This window comes from Salmo salar, chromosome ssa13, assembly GCF_905237065.1.
Source record: "Salmo salar chromosome ssa13, Ssal_v3.1, whole genome shotgun sequence".
NCBI classification, from domain to species: Eukaryota; Metazoa; Chordata; class Actinopteri; order Salmoniformes; family Salmonidae; genus Salmo; species Salmo salar.
This window is the reverse complement of record NC_059454.1, coordinates 23031650-23057326: the sequence shown is the minus strand read 5'-3', so window position 1 is coordinate 23057326 and position 25677 is coordinate 23031650. Positions and strand designations below refer to the sequence as shown.

At 48.3% G+C, this 25677-nt stretch overlaps 1 protein-coding gene across 1 annotated transcript in view; it reads left to right on the top strand.

Moving 5' to 3' along the window:
• LOC106566675 (fibulin-2) overlaps positions 1-25677 on the top strand; it is a 104593-nt gene that overhangs the window by 59823 nt on the left and 19093 nt on the right. The window contains exon 6 of the mRNA XM_014134937.2: positions 23536-23760. Within this exon, the coding sequence (XP_013990412.2) occupies positions 23536-23760 (225 nt within the window). The remainder of the gene's footprint in view (positions 1-23535; positions 23761-25677) is intronic.

The window sequence follows — 25677 nt, the reverse complement described above, 5'->3', positions numbered from 1 at the left end:
CTGCCAACACACTACACACACACCACTGTTCTGCCAACACAATACATACACCACTGTCTCAGCCAACACAATACATACACCACTATCTCAGCCAATACACTACACACACCACTGTCTCTGCCAACACACTACACACACACCACTGTCTCAAGCAAGACAATACATACACCGCTGTCCTACCAACACAATACATACAGCGCTGTCCTGCCAACACACTAAACACACCACTATCCTGACAAAACAATACACACACCACTATCTCTGACAAAACAATACATACACCACTGTCTCTGACAAAACAATACATACACCACTGTCCTGACAAAACAATACATACACCACTGTCTCTGACAAAACAATACATACACCGCTGTCTCTGCCAATACAATACATACACCGCTGTCCTGCCAACAGACTACACACACCACTGTCCTGCCAACACACACCACTGTCCTTCAACACACTACACACACCACTGTCCTGACAAAACAATACATACACCACTGTCTCTGCCAACACACTACACACACAACCGTCGCAACACACTACACACACCACTGTCTCTGCCAACACACACCACTATCCTGCCAACACAATACACACACCACGTCTCAGCCAACACACACCACTGTCTCTGCCAACACACACCACTGTCTCTGCCAACACACACCACTGTCTCTGCCAACACACTACACACACCACTGTCTCAGCCAACACACACCACTGTCCAGCCAACACACACCACTGTCCTGCCAACATACACCACTGCCCTGCCAACACAATACATACCCCACTATCCTGCCAACACACTAACACACCACTGTCTCAGCCAACACACTACACACACACCACTGTCCTGCCAACACAATACATACACCACTGTCCTGCCAACACACTACATACACCACTGTCCTGCCAATACAATACATACACCACGTCTCTGCCAACACAATACATACACCACTGTCTGCTAACACACTAAACACACCACTGTCTCTGCTAACACACACCACTGTCTCTGCCAACACACTGCACACACACCACTGTCTCTGCCAACACACTAAACACACCACTGTCTCTGCCAACACAATACATACACCGCTGTCCTGCCAACACACTACACACACACCACTGTCTCTGCCAACACAATACATACACCACTGTCCTGCCAACACACTAAACACACCACTGTCCCAGCCAACACAATACATACACAACTGTCCCGGCAACACACTAAACACACCACTGTCAGCCAACACAATACATACCCGCCTACAACACCACGTCGCAAAACACACACACACGCGCCAACACAATACATACACCGCTGTCCTTCCAACACAATACATACACCACTGTCTCGCCAACACAATACATACACCACATCTGCCAATACACTACACAACCACTGTCAGCCAACACACTACAAACACACCACTGTCTCGCCAAGACAATACATACACCAATGTCCTGACAAAACAATACATACACCGCGTCTGCCAATACACTACACACACCACTGTCCTGCCAACACACTACAAACACACCACTGTCTCAGGCAAGACAATACATACACCTCTGTCCTACCAACACAATACATACAGCGCTGTCTCTGCTAACACACTAAACACACCACTATCCTGACAAAACAATACACACACCACTATCCTGACAAAACAATACATACACCGCTGTCCCGCCAATACAATACATACACCGCTGTCCTGCCAACACACTACACACACCACTGTCTGCCAACACACACCACTGTCCTTCCAACACATTACACACACCACTGTCCTGACAAAACAATACATACACCACTGTCTCTGCCAACACACTACACACACAACTGTCCAGCCAACACACTACACACACCACGTCCTGCCAACACACACCATATCGCCAACACAATACACACACCACTGTCTCTGCTAACACACACCACTGTCATGCCAACACACACTACTGTCCGCAACACACACCACTGTCTCTGCCAACACACTACACACACCACTGTCTCTGCCAACACACTACACACACACCACTGTCCTGCCAACACAACACATACACCACTGTCCGCCAACACACTACATACACCACTGTCCTGCCAACACACTAAACACAACACTGTCCTGCCAACACACACCACTGTCCTGCAAACACACTACACACACACCGGTGTTCTGCCAACACACTACACACACCACTATCCTGCCAAAGACTACACACACCACTGTCCTGCCAACACAATACATACACCACTGTCCTTCCAACACAATACATACACCACTGTCCTGCCAACACACTAAACACACACCACTGTCCGCAACACACACCACTGTCCTGCCAGCACACTACACACACACCACTGTCCTGCCAACACAATACATACACCACTATCTGCCAATACACTACACACACCACTGTCCTGCCAACACACTACACACACACCACTGTCTCGCCAACACACTAATACACCACTGTCTCTGCCAACACAATACACACACCACTATCCTGCAAATACACTACATACACCACTGTCCTGCCAACACAATACATAGACCACTATCCAGCCAATACACTACACACACCACTGTCCTGCCAACACACTACACACACACCACTGTCTCTGCCAACACAATACATACACCACTGTCCTGCCAACACAATACATACACCAGTGTCTCTGCCAACACACTAAACACACCCACTGTCCTGCCAACACACACCACTGTCCTGCTAACACACTACACACACACCACTGTCCTGCCAACAGAATACATACACCACAGTCCTGCCAACACACTAAACACACCACTGTCCTGCCAACACAATACATACACCACTGTCTCTGCCAACACACACCACTGTTCTGCCAACACACTACACACACACTACTGTCCTGCCAACACATTACATACACCACTGTCCTGCCAACACAATACATACACCACTATCCTGCCAATACACTACACACACCACTGTTCCGCCAACACACTACACACACACCACCGTCCTGCCAACACAATACATACACCGCTGTCCTACCAACACAATACATACACCGCTGTCCTGCCAACACACTAAACACACCACTATCCTGACAAAACAATACACACACCACTATCCTGACAAAACAAAACATACACCACTGTCCAGACAATACAATACATACACCAATGTCTCTGACAAAACAATACATACACCGCTGTCTCTGCTAATACAATACATACACCGCGTCTCTGCCAACACACTACACACACCCTTGTCTCGCCAACACACTACACACACCATGTCCTGCCAACACAATACATACACCACTGTCCTGCCAACACACTAAACACAACACTGTCCTGCTAACACACACCACTGTCTCTGCCAACACACTACAGACACACCACTGTCTCTGCCTAACACAATACATACACCACTGTCCTGCCAACACACTAAACACACCACTGTCCTGCCAACACAATACATACACCACTGTCCTTCCAACTCAATACATACACCACTGTCCTGCAAACACACTAAACACACCACTGTCCAGCCAACACACACCACTGTCCTGCCAACACACTACACAAAAACCACTGTCTGCCAACACAATACATACACCAGTCCTGCCAACACAATACATACACCACTATCCTGCCAATACACTACACACACCACTGTCCTGCCAACACACTACACACACACCACTGTCCTGCCAACACACTACATACACCACTGTCCTGCCAACACAATACATACACCACTATCCTGCAAATACACTACATACACCACTGTCCTGCCAACACAATACAAACACCACTATCCTGCCAATACATTACACACACACCACTGACCTGCCAACACAATACATACACCACTGTCCTGCCAACACAATACATACACCACTGTCCTGCCAACACACTAAACACACCACTGTCCTGCCAACACACACCACTGTCCTGCCAACACACTACACACACACCACTGTCCTGCCAACACAATACATACACCACTGTCCTGCCAACACACTAAACACACCACTGTCCTACCAACACAATACATACACTGCTGTCCTGCCAACACACTAAACACACCACTGTCCTGCCAACACAATACATACACCACTGTCCTGCCAACACACTAAACACACCACTGTCCTGCCAACACAATACATACACCACTGTCCTGCCAACACACACCACTGTTCTGCCAACACACTACACACACCACTGTCCTGCCAAACACTGCACACACCACTGTCCTGCCAACACAATACATACACCACTGTCCTTCCAACACAATACATACACCACTGTCCTGCCAACACACACCACTGTTCTGCCAACACACTACACACACCACTGTCCTGCCAACACACTACACACACACCACTGTCCTGCCAACACAATACATACACCACTGTCCTGCCAACACAATACATACACCACTATCCTGCCAATACACTACACACACCACTGTCCTGCCAACACACTACACACACACCACTGTCTCTGCAAGACAAAACATTCACCGCTTTCCTGCCAACACAATACATACAGCGCTGTCCTGCCAACACACTAAACACACCACTATCCTGACAAAACAATACACACACCACTATCCTGACAAAACAATACATACACCACTGTCCTGACAAAACAATACATACACCACTGTCCTGACAAAACAATACATACACCACTGTCCTGCCAACACAATACATACACCACTGTCCTGCCAACACACACCACTGTTCTGCCAACACACTACACACACCACTGTCCTGCAAACCACTGCACACACCACTGTCCTGCCAACACAATACATACACCACTGTCCTTCCAACACAATACATACACCACTTTCCTGCCAACACACTAAACACACCACTGTCCTGCCAACACACTACACACACACCACTGTTCTGCCAACACAATACATACACCACTGTCCTGCCAACACAATACATACACCGCTGTTCTGCCAACACACTACACACACCACTGTCCTGCCAACACTACACACACACCGGTGTTCTGCCAACACACTACACACACCACTATCCTGCCAAACACTGCACACACCACTGTCTCTGCCAACACAATACATACACCACTGTCCTTCAACACAATACATACACCACTGTCTCTGCCAATACACTACACACACCACTTTCCTGCCAACACAATACACACACACCACTGTCCTGCCAACACACTACATACACCACTGTCCTGCCAACACAATACATACACCACTATCCTGCAAATACACTACATACACCACTGTCCTGCCAACACAATACATACACCACTATCCTGCCAATACACTACACACACACCACGTCCGCCAACACAATACATACACCACTGTCCTGCCAACACAATACATACACCACTGTCCTGCCAACACACTAAACACACCACTGTCCTGCCAACACACACCACTGTCCTGCCAACACACTACACACACACCACTGTCCTGCCAACACACTAAACACACCACTGTCCTGCCAACACAATACATACACCGCTGTCCTGCCAACACACTACACACACACCACTGTCCTAACAACACAATACATACACCACTGTCCTGCCAACACACTAAACACACCACTGTCCTGCCAACACAATACATACACAACTGTCCTGCCAACACACTAAACACACCACTGTCCTGCCAACACAATACATACACCACTGTCCTACCAACACACACCACTGTTCTGCCAACACACTACACACACCACTGTCCTGCAAACCACTGCACACACCACTGTCTCTGCCAACACAATACATACACCACTGTCCTTCCAACACAATACATACACCACTGTCCTGCCAACACACTAAACACACCACTGTCCTGCCAACACACTACACACACACCACTGTTCTGCCAACACAATACATACACCACTGTCTCTGCCAACACAATACATACACCACTATCTGCCAATACACTACACACACCACTGTCTCTGCCAACACACTACACACACACCACTGTCTCAGCTAAGACAATACATACACCGCTGTCCTACCAACACAATACATACAGCGCTGTCCTGCCAACACACTAAACACACCACTATCCTGACAAAACAATACACACACCACTATCCTGACAAAACAATACATACACCACTGTCCTGACAAAACAATACATACACCACTGTCCTGACAAAACAATACATACACCGCTGTCCTGCCAATACAATACATACACCGCTGTCCTGCCAACAGACTACACACACCACTGTCCTGCCAACACACACCACTGTCCTTCCAACACACTACACACACCACTGTCCTGACAAAACAATACATACACCACTGTCCTGCCAACACACTACACACACAACTGTCCTGCCAACACACACCACTATCCTGCCAACACAATACACACACCACTGTCCTGCCAACACACACCACTGTCCTGCCAACACACACCACTGTCCTGCCAACACACACCACTGTCCTGCCAACACACTACACACACCACTGTCCTGCCAACACACACCACTGTCCTGCCAACACACACCACTGTCCTGCCAACATACACCACTGTCCTGCCAACACAATACATACCCCACTATCCTGCCAATACACTACACACACCACTGTCCTGCCAACACACTACACACACACCACTGTCCTGCCAACACAATACATACACCACTGTCCTGCCAACACAATACATACACCACTGTCTCAGCCAACACACTACACACACCACTGTCTCTGCCAACACAATACACACACACCACTGTCCTGCCAACACACTACACACACACCACTGTCTCTGCCAACACACTACACACACACACCACTGTCCTGCCAACACAATACATACACCGCTGTTGCTCAACACACTACACACACCACTGTCTCAGCCAACACACTACACACACCACTGTCTCCTGACAAAACAAAACATACACCGCTGTCCTGCCAACACATTACACACACCAATGTCTCTGCCAACACATACACACACCACTGTCTCTGACAAAACAATAGATACACCATTGTCTCTGCCAACACAATACACACACCACTGTCTCTGCCAACACACTACACACACCACTGTCCTGCCAACACACACCACTGTCTCAGCCAACACACTACACACACCACTGTCTCTGACAAAAAATACATACACTACTGTCCTGCCAACACAATACACACACCACTGTCTCTGGCAACACACTACACACACAATTGTCTCTGCCAACACACTACACACACCACTGTCCTGCCAACACACACCACTGTCCAGCCAACACACACCACTGTCCTGCCAACACACACCACTATCCTGCCAACACAATACACACACACTGTCCTGCCAACAACACACACCACTGTCTCTGCCAACACACACCACTGTCGTGCTAACACACACCACTGTCTCAGCCAACACACTACACACACCACTGTCCTGCCAACACACACCACTGTCCTGCCAACATACACCACTGTCCTGCCAACACAATACATACACCACTATCTCAGCCAATACACTACACACACCACTGTCCTGCCAACACACTACACACACACTACTGTCTCTGCCAACACAATGCATACACCACTGTCTCTGCCAACACAATACATACACCACTGTCTCGCCAACACACTAAATACAACACTGTCTGCCAACACACACCACTGTCCTGCCAACACACTACACACACACCACTGTCTCTGCCAACACAATACATACACCACTGTCTGCCAACACACTAAACACACCACTGTCTCTGCCAACACAATACATACACCACTGTCCTGCCAACACAATACATACACCGCTGTTCTGCCAACACACTACACACACCACTGTCCTGCCAACACTACACACACACCGGTGTTCTGCCAACACACTACACACACCACTATCCTGCCAAACACTGCACACACCACTGTCCTGCCAACACAATACATACACCACTGTCCTTCCAACACAATACATACACCACTGTCCTGCCAATACACTACACACACCACTGTCCTGCCAACACAATACACACACACCACTGTCCTGCCAACACACTACATACACCACTGTCCTGCCAACACAATACATACACCACTATCCTGCAAATACACTACATATACCACTGTCCTGCCAACACAATACATACACCACTATCTCTGCCAATACACTACACACACACACCACTGTCCTGCCAACACAATACATACACCACTGCTCTGCCAACACAATACATACACCACTGTCCTGCCAACACACTAAACACACCACTTTCCTGCCAACACAATACATACACCGCTGCTCCTGCAACACACTACACAACACACTGTCTCTGCCAACACAATACATACACCACTGTCTCAAGCAACACACTAAACACACCACTGCTCCTGCCAACACAATACATACACAACTGTCTCTGCCAACACACTAAACACACCACTGTCCTGCCAACACAATACATACACCACTGTCTCTGCCAACACACACCACTGTTCTGCCAACACACTACACACACCACTGTCCCGCAAACCACTGCACACACCACTGTCTCTGGCAACACAATACATACACCACTGTCCTTCCAACACAATACATACACCACTGTCCTGCCAACACACTAAAAACACACCACTGTCCTGCCAACACACTACACACACACCACTGTTCTGCCAACACAATACATACACCACTGTCCTGCCAACACAATACATACCCCACTATCCTGCCAATACACTACACACACCACTGTCCTGCCAACACACTACACACACACCACTGTCCTGCCAACACAATACATACACCACTGTCCTGCCAACACAATACATACACCACTGTCCTGCCAACACACTACACACACCACTGTCCTGCCAACACAATAACACACACCACTGTCCAAGCAACACACTACACACACCACGTCCTGCCAACACACTACACACACCACTGTCTCTGCCAACACACTACACACACCACTGTCCTGACAAAACAAAACATACACCGCTGTCCTGCCAACACATTACACACACCACTGTCCTGCCAACACACTACACACACCACTGTCCTGACAAAACAATAGATACACCATTGTCCTGCCAACACAATACACACACCACTGTCCTGCCAACACACTACACACACCACTGTCCTGCCAACACACACCACTGTCCTGCCAACACACTACACACACCACTGTCCTGACAAAACAATACATACACCACTGTCCTGCCAACACAATACACACACCACTGTCCTGCCAACACACTACACACACAACTGTCCTGCCAACACACTACACACACCACTGTCCTGCCAACACACACCACTGTCCTGCCAACACACACCACTGTCCTGCCAACACACACCACTATCCTGCCAACACAATACACACACCACTGTCCTGCCAACACACACCACTGTCCTGCCAACACACACCACTGTCGTGCTAACACACACCACTGTCCTGCCAACACACTACACACACCACTGTCCTGCCAACACACACCACTGTCCTGCCAACATACACCACTGTCCTGCCAACACAATACATACACCACTATCCTGCCAATACACTACACACACCACTGTCCTGCCAACACACTACACACACACCACTGTCCTGCCAACACAATGCATACACCACTGTCCTGCCAACACAATACATACACCACTGTCCTGCCAACACACTAAACACAACACTGTCCTGCCAACACACACCACTGTCCTGCCAACACACTACACACACACCACTGTCCTGCCAACACAATACATACACCACTGTCCTGCCAACACACTAAACACACCACTGTCCTGCCAACACAATACATACACCACTGTCCTGCCAACACAATACATACACCGCTGTTCTGCCAACACACTACACACACCACTGTCCTGCCAACACTACACACACACCGGTGTTCTGCCAACACACTACACACACCACTATCCTGCCAAACACTGCACACACCACTGTCCTGCCAACACAATACATACACCACTGTCCTTCCAACACAATACATACACCACTGTCCTGCCAATACACTACACACACCACTGTCCTGCCAACACAATACACACACACCACTGTCCTGCCAACACACTACATACACCACAGTCCTGCCAACACAATACATACACCACTATCCTGCAAATACACTACATACACCACTGTCCTGCCAACACAATACATACACCACTATCCTGCCAATACACTACACACACACCACTGTCCTGCCAACACAATACATACACCACTGTCCTGCCAACACAATACATACACCACTGTCCTGCCAACACACTAAACACACCACTGTCCTGCCAACACACACGACTCTCCTGCCAACACACTACACACACACCACTGTCCTGCCAACACACTAAACACACCACTGTCCTGCCAACACAATACATACACCGCTGTCTCAGCCAACACACTACACACACACCACTGTCTCAGCCAACACAATACATACACCACTGTCCTGCCAACACACTAAACACACCACTGTCCTGCCAACACAATACATACACAACTGTCCTGCCAACACACTAAACACACCACTGTCCTGCCAACACAATACATACACCACTGTCCTGCCAACACACACCACTGTTTCTGCCAACACACTACACACACCACTGTCCTGCAAACCACTGCACACACCACTGTCCTGCCAACACAATACATACACCACTGTCCTTCCAACACAATACATACACCACTGTCCTGCCAACACACTAAACACACCACTGTCCTGCCAACACACTACACACACACCACTGTTCTGCCAACACAATACATACACCACTGTCCTGCCAACACAATACATACACCACTATCCTGCCAATACACTACACACACCAATGTCCTGCCAACACACTACACACACACCACTGTCCTGCCAAGACAATACATACACCGCTGTCCTACCAACACAATACATACAGCGCTGTCCTGCCAACACACTAAACACACCACTATCCTGACAAAACAATACACACACCACTATCCTGACAAAACAATACATACACCACTGTCCTGACAAAACAATACATACACCACTGTCCTGACAAAACAATACATACACCGCTGTCCTGCCAATACAATACATACACCGCTGTCCTGCCAACAGACTACACACACCACTGTCCTGCCAACACACACCACTGTCCTTCCAACACACTACACACACCACTGTCCTGACAAAACAATACATACACCACTGTCTCTGCCAACACACTACACACACAACTGTCTCTGCCAACACACTACACACACCACTGTCCTGCCAACACACACCACTATCTCTGCCAACACAATACACACACCACTGTCTCTGCCAACACACACCACTGTCTCAGCCAACACACACCACTGTCCTGCCAACACACACCACTGTCCTGCCAACACACTACACACACCACTGTCCTGCCAACACACACCACTGTCCTGCCAACACACACCACTGTCCTGCCAACATACACCACTGTCCTGCCAACACAATACATACCCCACTATCCTGCCAATACACTACACACACCACTGTCCTGCCAACACACTACACACACACCACTGTCCTGCCAACACAATACATACACCACTGTCCTGCCAACACACTACATACACCACTGTCCTGCCAATACAATACATACACCACTGTCCTGCCAACACAATACATACACCACTGTCCTGCCAACACACTAAACACACCACTGTCCTGCCAACACACACCACTGTCCTGCCAACACACTGCACACACACCACTGTCCTGCCAACACACTAAACACACCACTGTCCTGCCAACACAATACATACACCGCTGTCCTGCCAACACACTACACACACACCACTGTCCTGCCAACACAATACATACACCACTGTCCTGCCAACACACTAAACACACCACTGTCCTGCCAACACAATACATACACAACTGTCCTGGCAACACACTAAACACACCACTGTCCTGCCAACACAATACATACACCACTGTCCTGCCAACACACACCACTGTTCTGCCAACACACTACACACACCACTGTCCTGCCAACCACTGCACACACCACTGTCCTGCCAACACAATACATACACCGCTGTCCTTCCAACACAATACATACACCACTGTCCTGCCAACACACTAAACACACCACTGTCCTGCCAACACACTACACACACACCACTGTCCTGCCAACACAATACATACACCACTGTCCTGCCAACACAATACATACACCACTATCCTGCCAATACACTACACACACCACTGTCCTGCCAACACACTACAAACACACCACTGTCCTGCCAAGACAATACATACACCAATGTCCTGACAAAACAATACATACACCGCTGTCCTGCCAATACACTACACACACCACTGTCCTGCCAACACACTACAAACACACCACTGTCCTGCCAAGACAATACATACACCTCTGTCCTACCAACACAATACATACAGCGCTGTCCTGCCAACACACTAAACACACCACTATCCTGACAAAACAATACACACACCACTATCCTGACAAAACAATACATACACCGCTGTCCTGCCAATACAATACATACACCGCTGTCCTGCCAACACACTACACACACCACTGTCCTGCGAACACACACCACTGTCCTTCCAACACACTACACACACCACTGTCCTGACAAAACAATACATACACCACTGTCCTGCCAACACACTACACACACAACTGTCCTGCCAACACACTACACACACCACTGTCCTGCCAACACACACCACTATCCTGCCAACACAATACACACACCACTGTCCTGCCAACACACACCACTGTCATGCCAACACACACCACTGTCCTGCCAACACACACCACTGTCCTGCCAACACACTACACACACCACTGTCCTGCCAACACACTACACACACACCACTGTCCTGCCAACACAATACATACACCACTGTCCTGCCAACACACTACATACACCACTGTCCTGCCAACACACTAAACACAACACTGTCCTGCCAACACACACCACTGTCCTGCAAACACACTACACACACACCGGTGTTCTGCCAACACACTACACACACCACTATCCTGCCAAAGACTACACACACCACTGTCCTTCCAACACAATACATACACCACTGTCCTGCCAACACACTAAACACACACCACTGTCCTGCCAACACACACCACTGTCCTGCCAGCACACTACACACACACCACTGTCCTGCCAACACAATACATACACCACTATCCTGCCAATACACTACACACACCACTGTCCTGCCAACACACTACACACACACCACTGTCCTGCCAACACACTACATACACCACTGTCCTGCCAACACAATACATACACCACTATCCTGCAAATACACTACATACACCACTGTCCTGCCAACACAATACATAGACCACTATCCTGCCAATACACTACACACACCACTGTCCTGCCAACACACTACACACACACCACTGTCCTGCCAACACAATACATACACCACTGTCCTGCCAACACAATACATACACCAGTGTCCTGCCAACACACTAAACACACCACTGTCCTGCCAACACACACCACTGTCCTGCCAACACACTACACACACACCACTGTCCTGCCAACAGAATACATACACCACAGTCCTGCCAACACACTAAACACACCACTGTCCTGCCAACACAATACATACACCAATGTCCTGCCAACACACACCACTGTTCTGCCAACACACTACACACACACCACTGTCCTGCCAACACATTACATACACCACTGTCCTGCCAACACAATACATACACCACTATCCTGCCAATACACTACACACACCACTGTTCTGCCAACACACTACACACACACCACTGTCCTGCCAACACAATACATACACCGCTGTCCTACCAACACAATACATACACCGCTGTCCTGCCAACACACTAAACACACCACTATCCTGACAAAACAATACACACACCACTATCCTGACAAAACAAAACATACACCACTGTCCAGACAATACAATACATACACCAATGTCCTGACAAAACAATACATACACCGCTGTCCTGCCAATACAATACATACACCGCTGTCCTGCCAACACACTACACACACCCTTGTCCTGCCAACACACTACACACACCACTGTCCTGCCAACACAATACATACACCACTGTCCTGCCAACACACTAAACACAACACTGTCCTGCCAACACACACCACTGTCCTGCCAACACACTACAGACACACCACTGTCCTGCCAACACAATACATACACCACTGTCCTGCCAACACACTAAACACACCACTGTCCTGCCAACACAATACATACACCACTGTCCTGCCAACACAATACATACACCGCTGTTCTGTCAACACACTACACACACCATTGTCCTGCCAACACTACACACACACCGGTGTTCTGCCAACACACACACACACCACTGTCCTGCCAACACAATACATACACCACTGTCCTTCCAACTCAATACATACACCACTGTCCTGCAAACACACTAAACACACCACTGTCCTGCCAACACACACCACTGTCCTGCCAACACACTACACAAAAACCACTGTCCTGCCAACACAATACATACACCACTGTCCTGCCAACACAATACATACACCACTATCCTGCCAATACACTACACACACCACTGTCCTGCCAACACACTACACACACACCACTGTCCTGCCAACACACTACATACACCACTGTCCTGCCAACACAATACATACACCACTATCCTGCAAATACACTACATACACCACTGTCCTGCCAACACAATACAAACACCACTATCCTGCCAATACATTACACACACACCACTGACCTGCCAACACAATACATACACCACTGTCCTGCCAACACAATACATAAAACACCACTGTCCTGCCAACACACTACACACACACCACTGTCCTGCCAACACAATAAACACCACTGTCCTGCCAACACACTAACACACACCACTGTCTCTGCCAACACAATACATACACCGCTGTCCTGCCAACACACTAAACACACCACTGTCCTGCCAACACAATACATACACCACTGTCCTGCCAACACACTAAACACACCACTGTCCTGCCAACACAATACATACACCACTGTCCTGCCAACACACACCACTGTTCTGCCAACACACTACACACACCACTGTCCTGCCAAACACTGCACACACCACTGTCCTGCCAACACAATACATACACCACTGTCCTTCCAACACAATACATACACCACTGTCCTGCCAACACACACCACTGTTCTGCCAACACACTACACACACCACTGTCCTGCCAACACACTACACACACACCACTGTCCTGCCAACACAATACATACACCACTGTCCTGCCAACACAATACATACACCACTATCCTGCCAATACACTACACACACCACTGTCCTGCCAACACACTACACACACACCACTGTCCTGCCAAGACAAAACATTCACCGCTTTCCTGCCAACACAATACATACAGCGCTGTCCTGCCAACACACTAAACACACCACTATCCTGACAAAACAATACACACACCACTATCCTGACAAAACAATACATACACCACTGTCCTGACAAAACAATACATACACCACTGTCCTGACAAAACAATACATACACCGCTGTCCTGCCAATACAATACATACACCGCTCTCCTGCCAACACACTACACACACCACTGTCCTGCCAACACACACCACTGTCCTTCCAACACACTACACACACCACTGTCCTGACAAAACAATACATACACCACTGTCCTGCCAACACAATACACACACCACTGTCCTGCCAACACACTACACACACAACTGTCCAGCCAACACACTACACACACCACTGACCTGGCAACACACACCACTGTCCTGCCAACACACACCACTGTCCTGCCAACACACACCACTGTCCTGCCAACACACACCACTGTCCTGCCAACATACACCACTGTCCTGCAAACACAATACATACACCACTATCCTGCCAATACACTACACACACCACTGTCCTGCCAAAACACTACACACACACCACTGTCCGGCCAACACAATACATACACCACTGTCCTGCCAACACACTAAACACAACACTGTCCTGCCAACACACACCACTGTCCTGCCAACACACTACACACACACCACTGTCCTGCCAACACAATACATACACCACTGTCCTGCCAACACACTAAACACACCACTGTCCTGCCAACACAATACATACACCACTGTCCTGCCAACACAATACATACACCGCTGTTCTGCCAACACACTACACACACCACTGTCCTGCCAACACACTACACACACACCACTGTCCTGCCAACACAATACATACACCACTGTCCTGCCAACACAATACATACACCACTATCCTGCCAATACACTACACACACCACTGTCCTGCCAACACACTACACACACACCACTGTCCTGCCAAGACAAAACATTCACCGCTTTCCTGCCAACACAATACATACAGCGCTGTCCTGCCAACACACTAAACACACCACTATCCTGACAAAACAATACACACACCACTATCCTGACAAAACAATACATACACCACTGTCCTGACAAAACAATACATACACCACTGTCCTGACAAAACAATACATACACCGCTGTCCTGCCAATACAATACATACACCGCTGTCCTGCCAACACACTACACACACCACTGTCCTGCCAACACACACCACTGTCCTTCCAACACACTACACACACCACTGTCCTGACAAAACTATACATACACCACTGTCCTGCCAACACAATACACACACCACTGTCCTGCCAACACACTACACACACAACTGTCCTGCCAACACACTACACACACCACTGACCTGGCAACACACACCACTGTCCTGCCAACACACACCACTGTCCTGCCAACACACACCACTGTCCTGCCAACACACACCACTGTCCTGCCAACATACACCACTGTCCTGCAAACACAATACATACACCACTATCCTGCCAATACACTACACACACCACTGTCCTGCCAAAACACTACACACACACCACTGTCCGGCCAACACAATACATACACCACTGTCCTGCCAACACACTAAACACAACACTGTCCTGCCAACACACACCACTGTCCTGCCAACACACTACACACACACCACTGTCCTGCCAACACAATACATACACCACTGTCCTGCCAACACACTAAACACACCACTGTCCTGCCAACACAATACATACACCACTGTCCTGCCAACACAATACATACACCGCTGTTCTGCCAACACACTACACACACCACTGTCCTGCCAACACTACACACACACCGGTTTTCTGCCAACACACTACACACACCACTATCCTGCCAAACACTGCACACACCACTGTCCTGCCAACACAATACATACACCACTGGCCTTCCAACACAATACATACACCACTGTCCTGCCAACACACTAAACACACCACTGTCCTGCCAACTCACACCACTGTCCTGCCAACACACTACACACACACCACTGTCCTGCCAACACAATACATACACCACTGTCCTGCCAACACAATACATACACCACTATCCTGCCAATACACTACACACACCACTGTCCTGCCAACACACTACACACACACCACTGTCCTGCCAACACACTACATACACCACTTTCCTGCCAACACAATACATACACCACTATCCTGCAAATACACTACATACACCACTGTCCTGCCAACACAATACATACACCACTATCCTGCCAATACACTACACACACCACTGTCCTGCCAACACACTACACACACAACACTGTCCTGCCAACACAATACATACACCACTGTCCTGCCAACACAATACATACACCAGTGTCCTGCCAACACACTAAACACACCACTGTCCTGCCAACACACTACATACACCACTGTCCTGCCAACACACACCACTGTTCTGCCAACACACTACACACACACCACTGTCCTGCCAACACAATACATACACCACTGTCCTGCCAACACAATACATACACCACTATCCTGCCAATACACTACACACACCACTGTCCTGCCAACACACTACACACACACCACTATCCTGCAAATACACTACATACACCACTGTCCTGCCAACACAATACATACACCACTATCCTGCCAATACACTACACACACCACTGTCCTGCCAACACACTACACACACACCACTGTCCTGCCAACACAATACATACACCACTGTCCTGCCAACACAATACATACACCAGTGTCCTGCCAACACACTAAACACACCACTGTCCTGCCAACACACACCACTGTCCTGCCAACACACTACACACACACCACTATCCTGCCAATACACTGCACACACCACTGTCCTGCCAACACACTACACACACACCACTGTCCTGCCAACACAATACATACACCGCTGTCCTGCCAACACAATACATACACCGCTGTCCTGCCAACACACTAAACACACCACTATCCTGACAAAACAATACACACACCACTATCCTGACAAAACAATACATACACCACTGTCCTGACAAAACAATACATACACCAATGTCCTGACAAAACAATACATACACCGCTGTCCTGCCAATACAATACATACACCACTGTCCTGCCAACACAATACATACACCTCTGTCCTGCCAACACACTACACACCACTGTCCTGACAAAACAATACATACACCACTGTCCTGCCAACACAATACATACACTGCTGTCCTGCCAACACACTACACACACCACTGGCCTGCCAACACACTACACACACCACTGTCCTGCTAACACACTACTCACACCACTGTCCTGCCAACACATTACACACACCACTGTCCTGCCAACACACTACACACACCACTGTCCTGCCAACACAATACACACAACACTGTCCTGCCAACACAATACATACACCACTGTCCTGCCAACACAATACATACACCAGTGTCCTGCCAACACACTAAACACACCACTGTCCTGCCAACACACTACATACACCACTGTCCTGCCAACACACACCACTGTTCTGCCAACACACTACACACACACCACTGTCCTGCCAACACAATACATACACCACTGTCCTGCCAACACAATACATACACCACTATCCTGCCAATACACTACACACACCACTGTCCTGCCAACACACTACACACACACCACTATCCTGCAAATACACTACATACACCACTGTCCTGCCAACACAATACATACACCACTATCCTGCCAATACACTACACACACCACTGTCCTGCCAACACACTACACACACACCACTGTCCTGCCAACACAATACATACACCACTGTCCTGCCAACACAATACATACACCAGTGTCCTGCCAACACACTAAACACACCACTGTCCTGCCAACACACACCACTGTCCTGCCAACACACTACACACACACCACTATCCTGCCAATACACTGCACACACCACTGTCCTGCCAACACACTACACACACACCACTGTCCTGCCAACACAATACATACACCGCTGTCCTGCCAACACAATACATACACCGCTGTCCTGCCAACACACTAAACACACCACTATCCTGACAAAACAATACACACACCACTATCCTGACAAAACAATACATACACCACTGTCCTGACAAAACAATACATACACCAATGTCCTGACAAAACAATACATACACCGCTGTCCTGCCAATACAATACATACACCACTGTCCTGCCAACACAATACATACACCTCTGTCCTGCCAACACACTACACACCACTGTCCTGACAAAACAATACATACACCACTGTCCTGCCAACACAATACATACACTGCTGTCCTGCCAACACACTACACACACCACTGGCCTGCCAACACACTACACACACCACTGTCCTGCCAACACACTACTCACACCACTGTCCTGCCAACACATTACACACACCACTGTCCTGCCAACACACTACACACACACCACTGTCCTGCCAACACAATACACACACCACTGTCCTGCCAACACAATACATACACCATTGGCCTGTCAACACAATACATACAACGCTGTCCTGCCAACACACTACACACGCCGCTGTCCTGCCAACACACTACACACACCACTGTCCTGCCAACACAATACACACACCACTGTCCTGCCAACACAATACATACACCACTGTCCTGCCAAGACACTACACACACACCACTGTCCTGCCAACACAATACACACACCACTGTCCTGCCAACACACTACACACACCACTGTCCTGCCAACACACACCACTGTCCTTCCAACACACTACACACACCACTGTCCTGACAAAACAATACATACACCACTGTCCTGCCAACACAATACACACACCACTGTCCTGCCAACACACTACACACACAACTGTCCTGCCAACACACTACACACACCACTGACCTGGCAACACACACCACTGTCCTGCCAACACACACCACTGTCCTGCCAACACACACCACTGTCCTGCCAACACACACCACTGTCCTGCCAACATACACCACTGTCCTGCAAACACAATACATACACCACTATCCTGCCAATACACTACACACACCACTGTCCTGCCAACACACTACACACACACCACTGTCCTGCCAACACAATACATACACCACTGTCCTGCCAACACACTAAACACAACACTGTCCTGCCAACACACACCACTGTCCTGCCAACACACTACACACACACCACTGTCCTGCCAACACAATACATACACCACTGTCCTGCCAACACACTAAACACACCACTGTCCTACCAACACAATACATACACCACTGTCCTGCCAACACAATACATACACCGCTGTTCTGCCAACACACTACACACACCACTGTCCTGCCAACACTACACACACACCGGTGTTCTGCCAACACACTACACACACCACTATCCTGCCAAACACTGCACACACCACTGTCCTGCCAACACAATACATACACCACTGGCCTTCCAACACAATACATACACCACTGTCCTGCCAACACACTAAACACACCACTGTCCTGCCAACACACACCACTGTCCTGCCAACACACTACACACACCACTGTCCTGCCAACACAATACATACACCACTGTCCTGCCAACACAATACATACACCACTATCCTGCCAATACACTACACACACCACTGTCCTGCCAACACACTACACACACACCACTGTCCTGCCCACACACTACATACACCACTTTCCTGCCAACACAATACATACACCACTATCCTGCAAATACACTACATACACCACTGTCCTGCCAACACAATACATACACCACTATCCTGCCAATACACTACACACACCACTGTCCTGCCAACACACTACACACACAACACTGTCCTGCCAACACAATACATACACCACTGTCCTGCCAACACAATACATACACCAGTGTCCTGCCAACACACTAAACACACCACTGTCCTGCCAACACACTACATACACCACTGTCCTGCCAACACACTACACACACACCACTGTCCTGCCAACACAATACATACACCACTGTCCTGCCAACACACACCACTGTTCTGCCAACACACTACACACACACCACTGTCCTGCCAACACAATACATACACCACTGTCCTGCCAACACAATACATACACCACTATCCTGCCAATACACTACACACACCACTGTCCTGCCAACACACTACACACACACCACTATCCTGCAAATACACTACATACACCACTGTCCTGCCAACACAATACATACACCACTATCCTGCCAATACACTACACACACCACTGTCCTGCCAACACACTACACACACACCACTGTCCTGCCAACACAATACATACACCACTGTCCTGCCAACACAATACATACACCAGTGTCCTGCCAACACACTAAACACACCACTGTCCTGCCAACACACACCACTGTCCTGCCAACACACTACACACACACCACTATCCTGCCAATACACTGCACACACCACTGTCCTGCCAACACACTACACACACACCACTGTCCTGCCAACACAATACATACACCGCTGTCCTGCCAACACAATACATACACCGCTGTCCTGCCAACACACTAAACACACCACTATCCTGACAAAACAATACACACACCACTATCCTGACAAAACAATACATACACCACTGTCCTTACAAAACAATACATACACCAATGTCCTGACAAAACAATACATACACCGCTGTCCTGCCAATACAATACATACACCACTGTCCTGCCAACACAATACATACACCTCTGTCCTGCCAACACACTACACACCACTGTCCTGACAAAACAATACATACACCACTGTCCTGCCAACACAATACATACACTGCTGTCCTGCCAACACACTACACACACCACTGGCCTGCCAACACACTACACACACCACTGTCCTGCCAACACACTACTCACACCACTGTCCTGCCAACACAATACACACACCACTGTCCTGCCAACACACTACACACACACCACTGTCCTGCCAACACAATACACACACCACTGTCCTGCCAACACAATACATACACCATTGGCCTGTCAACACAATACATACACCGCTGTCCTGCCAACACACTACACACGCCGCTGTCCTGCCAACACACTACACACACCACTGTCCTGCCAACACAATACACACACCACTGTCCTGCCAACACAATACATACACCACTGTCCTGCCAAGACACTACACACACACCACTGTCCTGCCAACACAATACACACACCACTGTCCTGCCAACACACTACACACACCACTGTCCTGCCAACACACTACACACACCACTGTCCTGCCAACACACTTCACACACCACTGTCCTGCCAACACACACCACTGTCCTGCCAACACACTACACACACCACTGTCCTGCCAACACACTACACACACCACTGTCCTGCCAACACACACCACTGTCCTGCCAACACACACCACTGTCCTGCCAACACACACCACTGTCCTGCCAACACACACCACTGTCCTGCCAACACACTACACACACCACTGTCCTGCCAACACACTACACACACCACTGTCCTGCCAACACACTACACACACCACTGTCCTGCCAACACACACCACTGTCCTGCCAACACAATACACACACCACTGTCCTGCCAACACACTACACACACCACTGTCCTTCCAACACACGACATACACCACTGTCCTGCCAACACACATAAGTGTCCTGTCAAAGAAAGGCACAGAGTTAAACAAAAGAAAACCTTTATACTCTACCCCTCCTTACTAAAGAGAGGCTTTGCAGTGGAATCTCCCCACTTTGTGCACCTCACTGCCCTGCCAGAGTGAGGATGGGAACTACTATAGACCCCTCTATGAGAGATACAAATCAAATCAAATTGTATTTGTCACATGCACCGGTGTAGACCAGGTGTAGACCTTGCAATGAAAAGCTTACTTACAAACCCTTAACCAACAATGCAGTTTTAAGAGATAAGATACAGTTCCTGTTCTGTATTCTCTTGTACTTCCTTGGTTACCTTCTGCTTTACTTGACTCTATTCTACTGTACAACATAAAGGTTAGGCTATTAGTGACAGCCCTCTCTCCTTGTCCTGTAGTGTCAGACAGTCCGTTCCCTAAAGAGGCCTTCTCCATCGGGGAGGAGGAGGAGAAGGAGAGGGAGAATACGGTGGAGGGCCCTCCGGAGGTGGAGGATGTAGATGAGTGCCAGTTTTACCAGGGAACACTATGCCACCACAGGTGTATCAACACCCCTGGCTCCTTCAGGTGTGCCTGCTACCCTGGCTATGTACTGCAGAAGGACGAGGTCAGCTGTGTGCCAGGTAAAGGAAAACTACTCTTAGGTTGTTAGAGTATGTCAGAGTACTGTACAGTACCATGCACTGTACTGTACAGTACTCCACAATACTGTATGTGCAAGACCACATAGCTATTAGCCTGGTTGCCTGTCTGTTTGGGCCTTGAATAATGGCACACAGTTGCCTTAATTGGCAATACGATGACACATTGGATAAAAACAGATTGGCACCTAGGCTAATAACTAAAGTATAGAACAGTTATGTTTAATTACATAAAACAAGTGAAGGATGACTGATTCCAGAGTGGAGTACCTTTGTGCCAAACCATTTTTCACAGCCACTCTCTCAACAGTATGATTAACAGCCTTCTGTGTTTTCAGACTCCTGCCAGACTCTATCTGTCCATATTTGTCCACACTTTTGACAGCATATGATTTTCCTGCTCTGGCCTGAACATTGCTTCCTGCCTACTGTCTCTGATTCAGACTGATAATTGTTATTCAGATCTCATTTATACATTTTTTTATTATATTTTTTATGTGTACCCCTTTTATCCCCAATTTTGTGATATCCAGTTGATAGTTACAGTCTTGTCCCATCGCTGCAACTCCCGTACGGACTCAGGATAGGTGAAGGTCGAGAGCCATGCGTCCTCTGAAACACCCCCCCCCAAGCTGCACTGCTTCTTGACACACTACTCACTTAACCCCGAAGCCAGCCGCACCAATGTGTCGGAGGAAACACCGTACAGCTGGCGACCGGGGCCAGCGTGCAGGCGCCCGGGCCGCCACAAGGAGTCGCTAGAGCGTGATGGGACAAGGACATCCCAGCCAGCCAAACCCTCCCTAACCCGGACGACGCTGGGCCAATTGTGCGCCGCCTCAAATGTCTCCCAGTCGCGGCCGGCTGCGACACAGCCTGAGATCGAACCCGGATCTGTAGTGACACCTCTAGCACTGATTAGTGCCATAGACCGCTGTGCCACCCGGGAGGCCCCCAGATCTCATACTGTTTTGATAAAGCTTTTCTTCACAGTTATCAGTAGCCTTCATACATTTAGACAAGTAAAGACAGTATGTTCAGGTATTTCCAACCTACTGTACTGTAGGCTACTGTAAGTGTGCCATACATTTATCGAATGGGGCTTTCACCAGCACAAGCCTGTCTCAACAGGAATCTAATGTGAAACCTACTTTACAGAAAGGTGCAGTGAGTCTGCAGGCTGATAAAAACCCAGGTTTGTCTGCAGGCCATGCCTTTTCCTGTCATGCCTCAACTCTCTGTCTCTAAGGGAACTTTAATCTGTGCCCTGTTGCTGCCTAACCTCATATCTGTGGATGAATTGAAGGCATTTCACAGCTCTCTCTTCTCAGGGCTGCGTGGGACGCTACCGTCCCACCCACAGTTCACGCTATTCAACAGCCAGTGAAAAATCAGAGCGCCAAATTCAAAACAACAAAATGTCATAATTCAAAGTTCTCAAACATACAACTATTTTACACCATTTTAAAGATAAACCTCTCCTTAATCCAACCACATTGTCCGATTTCAAAAAGGCTTTACTTCGAAAGCATAAAGTTAGATTATGTTAGGACAGTGCCAACAAAAGAAAAACCACACAGCCATTTTCCAAGCAGGAGAGGGGTCACAAAAACTATAAATACAGCTAAAATTAAGCACTAACCTTTGATGATCTTCATCAGATGACACTCCTAGGACTCAATGTTACAGAATACATGTATGTTTTGTTTGATAAAGTTCATATTTATATCCCCAAAAACATTTTACATTGGCGTATGATGTTCAGAAAATATTTTTCCTCCAAAACTGCCGGTGAACCAGCACAACAATTTACAAAAATACTCATCATAAATGTTGATAAAATATTAAACTGTTATTCAAAGAATTATAGATAAACATCTCCTGAATGCAACCGCTGTG